The sequence below is a fragment of the Netta rufina genome (genome assembly GCF_964035555.1).
Source record: "Netta rufina genome assembly, chromosome: 7".
NCBI classification, from domain to species: domain Eukaryota; kingdom Metazoa; phylum Chordata; class Aves; order Anseriformes; family Anatidae; genus Netta; species Netta rufina.
The window spans coordinates 20,849,961-20,863,322 of record NC_140130.1 but is presented as its reverse complement, the minus strand read 5'-3'; the positions used below and the strand labels follow the sequence as shown (position 1 = coordinate 20,863,322).

Here is a 13,362-nt window from a genome sequence, read left to right as displayed (position 1 = left end):
TAACTGGTATAGCAAAGGCAAAAAGCTTTTTGCAGATAGGCTGGGCCCAACACAGGGAGTATCTGGTTGCAGGAGCTCTGGAATCTGCTGTAGGAATAAAACAAAGAGCAAACATAGGGAGCAGAAATGAAAAGGCTGTGTGCACTGTGTCTCGTCTGGTTGATTTTTTCCTATCTGTTTTCCTAGTAGATCTGCTTTATGTGGGACAAGGGGGAAGGAAACCTCTGTCCCTCTTTACATTCCCCAGTTACCATAATCTAAGTCTGGAGCTTTCTTCACTGTTAAAGAAAGCAGTCTTTATGCCAAGCAGCCTGTGGGGAGGGTACAGTACCACTGGTGTATGGGACTGGAAGAAGATAAGGTCTGATCACGTAGGCAGGCTCTGGGATTGCACACAGCAGAGGAAAGGCTTCAAGACTGTACGTGGTTGTGAGAGGTAACAGGAGGATCCTGGGTGACACCATGAGAGATTGTGGATCCATGTTAAAAATTCTAGGATTTTGTTTATAATAATTGAACACTTATGGCAGTCCACTCCCACTGCTTTATGTACACATTTAACAATCTTTCTCCTATTAGTGGATAGAAACAAGTTGGTTCTATTCAGATTTACTGTTAATGGTAAGACATTCAATAAGATATTCAAGTAATTTATAATTAAATATTCTATTAAGTCAAATTCTATATAATGTATATAATACACATTAATTATGTATCTGATATTTATATTCTATTTTTATTATTATTTCTTTTTAAAGACTTGTTGACTAGGAATGTTTCAGACCTTGGTTTGTTCATTAAGAGTAGGCAGCAGCTGTCAGATAACCAGAGGCAAATATCTGATGCTATTGCTGCTGCCAGTATCGTAACTAATGGTACTGGAGTTGAAAGCACGTCACTGGGGATATTTGGTGTGGGCATCCAGCAACTAAATGACTTCCTAGTGAATTGCCAAGGAGAACACTGCACCTATGATGAAATCCTTAGTATTATCCAGGTTAGTAATACAAACATCTTGCAAGTCTTTTTATTGGGAGTCTTGTTTATTTCTGTTTTCCCTGCTTGTCTTCCTCAAACTCAGAATAGTTTATCTGTGTCATCTCCTTTCAGGCTAATGTTTTCACTACAGATTATTCTGTAAGTGTGCCCAACAGTATTGTTTCAGGTCACCAAGCAGTTTACTTTGTAGTCCTTGTTTCCATTTGGTGAACTTAACATGTAATTGTATCTTTATTGGAGGCTATAAAGGTGTGCATACACCCATAACAAGAAAAAAAATAATGCAAATAAACATATTTTTTAGCTATATATGCTTTACCTGGGAAGGGACATTAACACTTGGGAGAAGTATTCATGGCAGTGCATTGTTTTCTTCTTGTTTGTGATCACTTTTGGTAGAGATTAACCCTAACTTAAAAAATTTCCACATATTTTTCTTTTATTGTTTAAACGAACGAACGAAAGAAAGAAAGAAAGAGAGAAAGAATCAGACCTTAATAAAACATTAATCCTCTCAGAGTTATTTTCCAGGAGCAAATGTGAACATCTTATTTCATTACATACAATGGCTGAAGTGATTAGAAAGTATTTAGCAAAGTTTGAATACCTCCAAATGTGTAGTTAGTACAATCCAAAACCAAGCACCCACTTAGCAGTTAACTAAGGTTAGAAACTGGATATTTCAACTATCAATATGTAACATAAATTTGCAAAGTTCAAAAGACATAAATTCTAAAGGAATGTCAGACACCACAAGTCTGTAAGTGTGTTGTATTTGAACACAACTGATAGGAAAAGGGTACATGATTATAAATCCTTTTTAATTTCAGCTTAAGAACTGACTCTGCTTTGAACAGGAGGTTAGATCAGATGACCCTGCAATATGCCTTCTAACTTGAATGATTCCATGATGCTGCAATTAATAGTTTAGACTGCTTGTTTAGTGATTCTTAAAGCAAGCATGAGCATTCTGCAGACACCGCTACTACTGTATCCACAAAAAGACTGGTTTAAAATATACTAATTAGTTAGCTCAGTGCAAAAACTACACTATGAAAATAAGAAAAAGCAGTATTTCTAAAAATAATTATTATATATCTCTTCCATTTCTTCCTCCTTGTAGAAATTTGAACCTAGTGTGAATATGTGCCAGCAGGGGCTGCTATCTTTTGAAGGATTTGCCAGGTAATTAATTAAGTGATAATTTATATATATATATATATATATATATATATATATATATATATATACATTTATTTATATGATGATACCAATATATTAAGGTTTGCATGACATTCACAAATACTCAGCATAGCATAAAATTTTTGGAAATCTCACTTTTAGGTTTTTGATGGATAAAGACAACTTTGCCTCCAAAAATGATGAGTCACAAGAGAATGCTGAGGACTTGCAGTTTCCACTGTCATATTACTACATTGAATCTTCACACAATACTTACCTTACTGGCCACCAGCTTAAAGGGGAATCCTCAGTGGAGCTCTACAGCCAGGTATACAGGTTTAGATCATTGCCTAGTTTTCAGCATGGAATTGTTTGGCTGTCAAGTCGCAGAAACGTGACCTTTTTGCTTTGTAAATCTGGATGTTCTAAGACCCCACTTGTAAAACATTGGAAAACATGATGTGTGGGAAAGCTGCCCATAAGCACAGTTGTGCTCAAATGTCTTTTCTAAGGCAAAAAAAAAAAAAAAAGGGCTTAGTTTGAAATTCATAGCATCTAGACACCAGTCGGTCTGACCCAACCTACTAAAATTAGACTTTCCCACAGGAAAGACTGATCTAATATTTTAGTTCATTCAGATGTCAAAAACACTATTCAAATATTGTACACTGCATTGCAAGGAGAAATATCAAATGGAACTACAACTTCTAAAAACGTTACTTCTAGGAATATTCTAGAGATTTTTAGACTTCATGCCTCTTTGGTTGTGAACAGGAAAAGAATGATTTCTCCCTAGGGCATTTGGTTCTGTGTTTGTTTGCATGCATGTATATGTATTTGTGTGTTTGTATATTTACCAAATGCTAGAGAAAGCATCAACTTCCCTGTGAGTAGTGTTTTCATTATTCTAAATGTTAGTGACTCACTACTGAGAAGGGCTCATCTGGCATCCCATGTACCGCTTTGCTTGGAGTTTTAAGATAGAAGGGTGAAGCTGTGTTAGGAAAGCCCGAATAACATGATTGTGTTGAATAATGTAGTTGTAAAGGAGGTTTCCATAACAGCACTGCACAGAGTGATGTGAGTATTTTATTGGGAATGGATTGGAAGTGAGATATAACTCAGCTGGCTCTAATATATGCATGATGCAGAAAAGCCTCTTCCTGTCCCCCAGACAGTTGTCCCCAGAGGAGAGGGGGCAGTCTGTTCCGGCTCGGTGTGTCTAGCTCTCGCAGAAGTGATGGTGTGCCAGCCTGAAACATAACTTCCTGAAACACAATTATTTGCATTTTGAATAGGAGAAGTATTTTTTTGTTGTTGTTCATGAATGTATTTGCTGAAAATGATTTTGCTTGTAGAGATGTTAGTTTTCAGTAAAATATTTAATTGCAATACAGTTAACTTTTTTTTTTTTTTTAGTGATGGGCATTCAATATAACAACAGCAGTAAAAAGCACAGGGCTGACAATAGATAGGTTAGCTTATCTTTCCCTCCTTCCTTTTTTGCTTTCTTCAGTGGTTTTCTAGAAAGTACTTCCTTAAATAAGTAAGTAAATTAGCCTAATATCACTAAACAAGATGGCCTGGCACATTTCCATTCAAACAATCCTCATGGAAGGTGTTCACTAGAAATTATTTTCAGACCTTCTTCTACTTAAAAACTAACAACAATAACAAAAGAACAAATAAAAATCCAAACAATAACAACAAACCATCCCAAAGCAAAAACAGCAAAGAAGCTGCAGATGCTGTGCCCTTAAGCTGTCGTATTAACAACCTAGAATAAATTGCTATGTTACTTTCCAACTGCCTTTGCAGGTAGAAATATGGAAATTTTTGTCTCCCTCTGAATATTATGCTATACCTTAATAATCCCTTCCTGCAGATACCATATGTTCCATAAAATACTGTGAGTTTCCAAGCTTTGTGGTACTTCTCCTATGAACTTAAATGCTTTCTTCATTTTCTTTCTACTTTCTTCACTTTCTGCATAAATGCAGTTAGCCGGAGACTGTAGCTTCTGTGGACTGTGTTTACACTTTAGAGATTGCTCATTCCAGCTCTTTTTCTGGATCACTGGGCTTTCATTAGCTCTGCAATGCTCATCTTCTGCTTTGATGATATGAGTCTATGGTTTCTACATGCTCACACTGTTCAATTGCATTGTAGGTTCTCTTACAAGGCTGTAGAAGTGTAGAATTAGACTGCTGGGATGGCGATGATGGGATGCCTATCATTTACCATGGGCACACTTTAACTACTAAGATCTCTTTTAAGGTATGCTAGTAATTGCGTATAAAGACAAAACAAAACAAAAATCTATACTTTTTTCTCTAATGAGATAAAAAAAAAAAAATGTCTACAGGAAATACAAATCCTAATAGGCTAAATCCTAATAGGATATAAACTCTGTACTACATCAGATACGAACTCCTTAATTGTAAACATTATGGTTTTCAAATTAGTTTTTGTAGCAAATGTACTGTAATTTTTTTTTGTTTGTTTGTTTTGTTTTTGTATCAGCGTAACTATAAGTAGCTGTTATCAGTTCTGTTGTAACAAGATGCTAGGTTGATCTGGAGGATCCTATGAAAGCATATAGTGGATTCTTTCTTCTTAGAGGGGAAAACAAATGCCCCCCTTTCTCCCCTTTTAACTGAAGTAAGTTGACTGAATGCTGGAAACTAATCACGTTCTTTCAATGACCTTTCATTCTCATAGGAAGTAGTTGAAGCTATTGATCGGAACGCATTTATCACCTCTGACATGCCAATTATCATATCCATAGAAAACCACTGTTCATTACCTCAGCAGCGCAAGATGGCTGAAATTTTCAAGGTAGACCATAAATTGTGGTAAATTATTCTAAGCACAAGCCTTGGTACTCTTTCATAATACATTACATTCTTGATGTTTCAGAATGTATTTGGAGATAAGCTGGTAACAAAATTTTTATTTGAGAGCGACTTTTCTGATGACCCCATGCTTCCTTCACCTGGCCAACTGAAAAGAAAAATCCTGCTTAAAAACAAGAAGCTCAAAGCCCATCAAACACCAGTGGATATATTGAAACAAAAGGTACAGTTCTTTCTTAATAGGAAGCAGTGAGACATAACTATAGCTAGAAGTAATTCATTTGTATTTTAAGTTTGTACTGCAGAATTACCTAATGGATTATCATGCTTGGAAGACTCAGAGCGGATTACAACACTTGCAAATAAGTACACAGCATCACAAAATTTTAGTGTATTTTATTTTTATAAAACTTCATGATACTATGATTAGCACCACATGTTCTGTGTGATGAAAATAAATGAAGTTTCAGTCTGAGGCTATATATAACTTATACTGTTCATGCTTGCTGAGAAATAGTGAGATGCATCATGTGTGTATATATATAGAATACTCAAGTATACTCATATACATGTATATAAATGTATATGTGTAAATAATATGTTGTAATTTTTGATAGAATTTGGCTTTATTTCTTTTTTTGTATTCAAGCCAGGCAGATATTTCCATTTTTTCTTCCCTTTTGGTGGGGGATGCTGTTGTTCAGATAGACTGCAATTGGATCGACTCATTGCAAACTAATTGCTTTTACCCCAAACGTAAATACATTTTAAAATAACAAATCTCAGGAGGCAAAAATAGGGATTTTTTTTCTTGAATTTTAGGGCTTTTCCTCACAGAAAGTCTTCCCCATTTATATTGGCATGCTTGTATCAGAATAACTAAATCACACTGATTGTACCAGTATACGGACATTCTTCATCCTTAAAAAAAAGCTTAAAACTGATTCTAAAACAGTTTACCTCAGCCTGGGAAAAGGCAGTCTTGTTCTGAATAATGTGTAAAATGGACATTTCCCCAAATTAATTAGGATTCATATATCTGTGTTTTTCTACCAATACACAATTTCTTTGTTTTGAAGCCCTTATAATGGCATGTTGGTTTGATCTTGATAATCTTACTTATTTCTCACTATATGTATTCAGTACTTTCATATAAACAAAATAAGATTCAAATACTGAAGAAAAGACTTTAGCTTTTTAAAAATACTTTCCAGTAATTTAATAAGTGTTTCTGTTGTGTTAGGCTCACCAGCTGGCACATATGCAAGCACAGGCTAGCAATGGTACTAGCAACCCTACAACTACTAATGAAGAGGAAGAAGATGAAGAGGATGAATATGACTATGACTATGAATCTCTCTCTGATGGTAACAATATATATTTATTGATTACAGTACTTTTGTTAGAGAACTATAGCAATAAGACATGCGAATATCATTCTAGTTCAGGAACAATATAGGTAAGTTGATCTTACTTTGTGATATGTACTAAATGTCCTAAGTGGCACTGTGGTGCAATAGTGAAAATAATTTGAATATATACAAAACGTGAATGTGAGTTTAATTCCAACCATCTGATGTTTTAACTGTGCAATGTATACTGAATTTTAGTCTTTATGGATTATTTTTATGTTCATTATAAATTATGCAAAAAATATTATCTTCATAGTGTACTTTATCTACATTTAGCTGTATTGTCTTTTTGAAGGAGTCGAGACACTTGAAAGTTCAAGGTTCGCAACAGGCTTAGTCCTTGCATCTGCCTGACTGCCATTAATCTAAGGCGCAGATTCTTCAAAACCCTCTGTTGTTGCTTTCCAATCACAGAGACCCCTGAAATACCTCTTTTAGTTCCGTTTTCAGCTGTTTGCTTCATGCATAAAGGTAGAGAAGCTTACTTACTGCATCTGGGCTTGTTCAAGTGAACAGGGAATAACAGTTTATATGAGTATTTGTTATGTTTTTGTTGGTAATTTTCAGATAATATATTAATGTAGATCAGTGCATTTGAACAATCATAGAATCACAGAATGGTTTAGGTTGGAAGGGACCTTGAAGATCATTTAATTACAACCCCCTGCCATGGACACAGAGGGACAGCTCTGTGGCTTTAGAGACCAGGTTACTCAAAGACCCATCCAGCCTGGCCTTAAACACTTCCAGGGATGGGGCACCTGTGCCCAGTGCATCATCACCCTCTGAGCAAAGAATGTCCTCCTAACATCTAACATAAATATCCCCTCTTTTAGTTTAAAACTATTCCCCCTTTTCCTGTCACTATCTGCCTGTGTAAAAAGTTACTCTCCATCTTTTTCTAAGCCCCCTCTAAGTACTGAAAGGCTGCAGTGAGGTCTCCCTGGAGCCTTCTCTTCTTAAGGTTAAACATCCCCAGCTTTCTCAACCTGTCTTCATAGGAGAGGTGCTCCAGCCCTCTGATCATCCTTCTGGCCCTCCTCTGGACCTGCTCTAACAGGTCCTTCTTGTGCTGGGGTCCCCAAATCTGTATGCAATACTCAGGTGGGGCCTTGATGATACAATAGTGATGCCGCAAGTAATATCATTCTCTTTGGGATATTAAATGCTGCAACATTGTTAAATAATTCCAGATACGAGTCACAAAACTGACCAAATGGACAAAAATTTATAGATGTGCTTCAATGTAGACAAATATAAGGTAATACATAAGGTAATATATAAATATAAGTGGGAAAGAAAAACAAAACCTTGCTACATTATTCAAAATTCTACACTGGCCATAACTATTTGGGAGATCTCGGAGTGACTGAAAGTTCCCTGAAGTCCTCAGCTTGGTGTATGGTGGCAGCCATAATAGCCAATAAAATGTTGCTGATCATCAGGAAGTGTACTGAAAACAAAACATCTTTTTGCTTCTGTATAAAACCTTGGTTTGCCACAACTTGAGTTCTGTGCCCAGTTCTTGCCTACAGATACTGAGAAGGTTATTTTGGAGTAAGTAGGAGAGAATGGCAACCAAGAAAGTAAAGAGAATGGGACAGTGGTCTTGCAGGAGTCTGAAAAGGCTGGAATTCTTCAGGTGATAGAGAAGAGAACTGAGGGTTGATTTGGAGAATATTTATGAATGACAGAGCAGTGGATAAAAGGGAGTACAGCACTGTTACTCATGAGGTCTAGCAGGCTCTCAGTAAAACAAGTAGATTGCTCTAAAAAGGGGTAAAAGAAAGTATCAGCAGGCCCAAATTTATTGGGCAAATTTATGGACAGGATTATAAGTAAAAGTTATAAGTAGAAATGTACAGTCCAACATCCCTAATATTCAGCAGTTGTGGATGTTGGGGTGGTCCAAGGCAAATAGACCATACATGGTGCTCTCTTTAAACAGCATCATCTGTTTCTACTGTCTGAAACAGAATATCAAGCTGTTGGTGTGATGAAGTTGAGCGTGTTCTCCTAGCTCCTAGGTTCACTTATTGAACCATGAAGTCTTATACATACCTATTTAACTTATAGATGTCATGTTCAAAGTTGTGAGGCTTGAGCATACCTTGCAGCACAGTTGGTCTCTTTACTTACTTCTGTGTTAATGATTTTAAAAAATTATCAAAAAATAATGAACACAAGATCTGATCCTTACTGTCTAAGGGATACCAGAATTATTCATGCTAATAGAAAAATTACAGTTTAATTCCGGTGCTACCTGCAGTTATGTTTTGCTAGAAAGTAGGCCTAGCTGCCTATCTGAGTATTCTTGTGTGGGGCAGGGTGGAGAAAGGATAGATGAAAATTGCCATGAAAAACTTGGATGTTAACATGTTTGCAAGGAAAATATTGCAAGCCAACCCCAGTAGGTAATGTTTGAGCAATGTTCTAGGTAAGAGAAGATTTGAAATATCTGAATCTAGCAAGAAACATTCACAGCGTGCAAAACATGAAGGAATCTGAGGCATGATCTACTGCCTTATTAGAATTATTATTCTTTGGGATCTTTATGTTGATATTTTGACAAAACTAATCTAATAGTCTGTAAACCTTCTAAAAGATTTTCAGTTTTATATTTCTCACTGATCCATTAGATTTGTGTAAGGCTAGTAGTTTTACAACTGACACTTAATTTTCATTTCTCTGGCTGTAAATCTTAATTTCCTTTACTCTTATTCCCTCTCTGACTCCGTTTCCCTGTAGCTGATGTCCTTAATGCTTCTCCTGCTCCTAACAGCCAGGAAGGTAAAGGCCATTTGGTTGAGCATTTTAACTGCATGAAATCGGCACTGCATCTCCAGCCTGTTAAAAATGACCATGTGAAAATGTGGTTTCTACTTTATATTAAAAATGTAATCAGATACTTTTATATTGCATTGTTAACTGGTCAGGAACTGTTAGAAGGCTGCATGTGTGACACTGGTTATGCAAAGAAGGAATATGGTCAAAGCATCAGCAATATCAGGAATAAAATAAAACCATTCCTTTTGTGACAGTTACAATATCTTGATCCAGAAAGACTAATTAGCTGGTGTATTATTCTCTGATAAATATGCAGCTATGAAGATGAATTCCTATAGATGTAAAAAAATATTTTTGCATGGTGAATGTAAAGAGGAGAAAGCCAAAACGTGCCGTGCAAAGACATATACATATTTGATGTGGTTACTTGTTTGGACCAGCAATTCTTTGTTGTTTGGGGATAGAAGTTGTTTTCAGAAAGCAAGCTTGAAGAAGAAATTTTAATTCATTAAATTATTTTTTAAGCATCTTCTGAGCACAAAAGGATGGGCTTTTAAAAAGCGCAACATATTAACCAAAGCTAAGCATTAAAATTTTTAAGTAGAAAGTTACTACTAAAAGAGAATGCTTTGACCAGTAAATGCATTATTCTAGCATCTGATTATTGAGATAAAATTCATGGCACTATCCACAGATACTGTTAAACCAACTTAAATTTCCAGTTGAAATTGTTTGGCTTTATGTTTATTAAAATTCCATTAATTTTTAGATAACATTCTTGAAGACCGACCTGAGAATAAATTATCAGGTGACAAACTGCAGTTTGAGTATAATGAAGAGACTGCCAAAAGAATAAAGAAGGCTGATTGTGCTACTTACAGTAATAAAGGAAAGGTAGTTCTGCTTTTTTCCCCCTTCCCACTTTGTGTTATAATCAACTTTAACGGGATTTGCACAGCTTAGATAACTGAGATATCAGATGATAAATGCACTTTAATGAAGACAAATAGTAGAAGGCATGGAAACACAGCAGAGAAAATAAATTAAATAGAATAAACATTCAACATACCGTTCAAGTAAAGTGTTTAAAGGTTATTGGATGTATAGGACATTTGGCTGAAAATTTAGTTGTTGGTGCTATCAATAACAGTCAATAAAGAACTCAATCGACACTAAATTCTGAAGGTTATTGAGATATCTGTGTTCTATTGACACTGACAGAACTGAAAATTTCACCTGAATATTTAGCGTCTTTGTGTTTCTAAATAATATAAAATGTTCTACTATGATACCAAATAGCCACATTACTATTTATTAGCCAAACCACTGTGTTGCTGTAGTTGTAGCTTCTGCTAAAAACAGTTTTGTTTTGTTTTTTCCTAAATGTGCAGATATGACTCTCACTGAGGCTTCTGCACGCTGTCCCAGTGTCAGTGACAGGAATTGATGCATAAACCAGAGATCTGTTAGGTGTAGACAGCAAACTATATAGGAAGAAGGACATAAGTAAGATATGCCAGAGTACTTCCATATGCAGTAATTTTATTTTTGTATGTTATTGGTTTTGTCACCTAGGTTTACGATATGGAACTGGGTGAAGAATTCTACCTTCCACAAAATAAGAAGGAAAGCAGACAGATAGCCCCAGAGCTATCAGATCTCGTCATTTACTGTCAAGCTGTAAAGTTCCCAGGTAAGTACTTCTCTGTTTTACTGTATTAAACTTCCTAACTCTTTGAGATACTATATTTATGTTTTGAATTGCTTAGCACAAGCTTTTTTAAACGTAAGTAGTTGAGGATCTTTTTTTTCTTGATGATTTGGTAATCTACAAAATAATAGCTTCTAGCTGAGAAGGTATATACTTAAACCTATCATGGGAAGATATAATGCTTGCTGTATTAAAATGTTTACAAAATGGAAATTTCCCAGTCTTCACAACTTAGACAACTGCTTCATTACGGCATGACAGATGAAAGAAAGCCTTATTGTAAGAGCTCTGAATTTCCATGTAAAGAGGTACTAAATTAGGAAGGAAAATATTCTTAAAACCTTGCATGAAGAGCTTGTCACATTCTTTAAGTGATCTCATTTAGTGAGATCTCATTCACTTTTACCTACAATCTGCATTTTCTGTCCTTTCCTAAGTGGATAGGAAGGGAGCCATTTGTTGAGGTATTGCAGAAAGCTCAAACCTTTTGAAGTTCCTTAGATTTTCTGACCACTGGGCTGAAGAAGCCAGTGGGGATAGCTCCAGGAAGACAGAAGACAAAGCAGCCTTTTCATGGGGTGGGCAAGAGCAGCTGACTGTGCACTCACACACATACCCCCAAACACACACACACTATGTGGAAAGAGTTAAGGAAATAAGAATGTCTTATTTTATAGGGTAGGAAAAATAATGTCTGCAAAGCAGAAGGAGAGGGAGTAACTGAAGAGATTCCTGATAGTTACTTATACAGTACTGAAACATGAGGTTGAGTGTGTTTTGGCTCATACTTTGTACATAAATACTTTTAAATTGAGATTTTATTGTTTATTGAAGTGTTTAATGTTTTGAATGAAAAATCTGCATTTTAATGGAATGATTCTCTGTGGAAAAGTTAGCAATTCTGCCAAATCATGATCTTATACAAATAGAACTATAATCAGATTAGAGAAGCTAGCCAAACATAAAATAGTGTCAAATAGGCAAGATAAACATGCTGAAAAATGGAGAGACATTCTTTTATTATCTTTTATAACTTTAAGAATTGTAGGTGTTACTTGTAACAATAATGACTTCTAAAAATTCAAATTTGATACTCTTTAATGAAGTCTACAATAAGATATCTTTCAAATAAAATATTTTCTTTTAAAGAATGATATTCAAGATTAAACAGAGATAATTTACGTTGTTCCAAGTATTTTGACACACAAAGAAGTTATCATGATCTGTGATAACTTTAAAATATATTGAGTTTTTAACATAAGTTCAGTTAGAAACAGAAATATTTGCTCTCTATATCAGATTTCTTCTGGCTTATGAATATAAGCCAGATTTCTTCTGGCTTATGAAGGGCACATGAATAGAGAAAAAAATTGAGTTGAGAAGAAAATTAGTTCTGTTCACAGATGAACACATGAAGCTACAGGAATTAGTTTTCCAACAAACTCGTGTATGTTTCCCCCTTTGAGACAAATACTACCTTCTCTGCAACACATGTAGATATCAAAGACCACCATGCTACCGATTTGATTCCTCTGCTCAGCTGGAGGTCACAGACACAGCGAATAACTCTCTTCACTCCCCTACCTCAATATTGTCCATTAATAATGACAACAAGGTGGGTGTATCCATGATTATGTAGGTCTGTTGATGAGTTTCCTTCCCCAGCTCACAAAATGCAGGACTTTTGGAGATAGAGAGGGCAGGATCATTGTCTCAGTGGCTGACCAACTGTGTGAATACTTTATTTGTCCTGTCACCATATACTTCTATTCTGTGTTTACGGTTGTCTATGTCTGTGAGCGTTATTATTTGTGACTATAAAATGAGACAAGGACCATTATGTTCACTAAGCCGAGCCTACTGAGTAACATGGACTTCCCAAAGTGCTCCCTGGTTGAAACATAATTCATCATGTAGAGAAAAAACATTTCTTGTTTATACAGTTCCATTGAAGCTATCAGCATAGTTTTATGAAGTACATGTAGACGTGCCATAAAGATTGAGACCTGAAAATTTACAGCTGTGGGCTTGACTTCAGTAGAACAGAGATCAGTGTATCCTCTTTGTGATTTATATTTGTAGACGAAATATAGGTATAAAGCCAGACAGTCTTTAGGCAGGTGTGAATTGATGGGAGTACGTGAAGATCATTTTCTGAGTCACAGTTAGACAAATTACAGTGTACTCTTTTATATTTTATATAAAAGTACATCATGGGTCTCTAAGAGCATCTCTGGTATTCTGGTAAGGAGGAACCCACCATTGCTCTTGGTGTTTCAGTGGTATTTGACCTTTATGGTCCTTATTTAACTTCAATTTCAGTCTGTTGTGTATCAACATGCCATTATCTAAGAGAACTAGATAATGTTCTTAACATCTTTTGGGGTCACCCAAAATGAGGGCAGTGAAGTATACC

The 13,362-nt window shown here is 35.7% G+C and overlaps 1 protein-coding gene across 7 annotated transcripts in view; it reads left to right on the top strand.

Annotated features, from left to right (window-relative positions):
• Positions 1-13,362, top strand: part of PLCE1 (phospholipase C epsilon 1) — a 161,708-nt gene that overhangs the window by 128,354 nt on the left and 19,992 nt on the right. For 5 of the 7 annotated variants that reach the window (XM_084290408.1, XM_084290411.1, XM_084290407.1 and 2 more), the window contains 10 exons: positions 759-997; positions 2,123-2,184; positions 2,344-2,509; positions 4,351-4,458; positions 4,903-5,019; positions 5,101-5,259; positions 6,280-6,403; positions 9,197-9,238; positions 10,005-10,129; positions 10,811-10,928. In XM_084290408.1, coding sequence (XP_084146534.1) covers positions 759-997; positions 2,123-2,184; positions 2,344-2,509; positions 4,351-4,458; positions 4,903-5,019; positions 5,101-5,259; positions 6,280-6,403; positions 9,197-9,238; positions 10,005-10,129; positions 10,811-10,928 — 1,260 coding nt within the window. The remainder of the gene's footprint in view (positions 1-758; positions 998-2,122; positions 2,185-2,343; positions 2,510-4,350; positions 4,459-4,902; positions 5,020-5,100; positions 5,260-6,279; positions 6,404-9,196; positions 9,239-10,004; positions 10,130-10,810; positions 10,929-13,362) is intronic. The other 2 variants (XM_084290413.1, XM_084290410.1) reach the window with 1 other exon arrangement.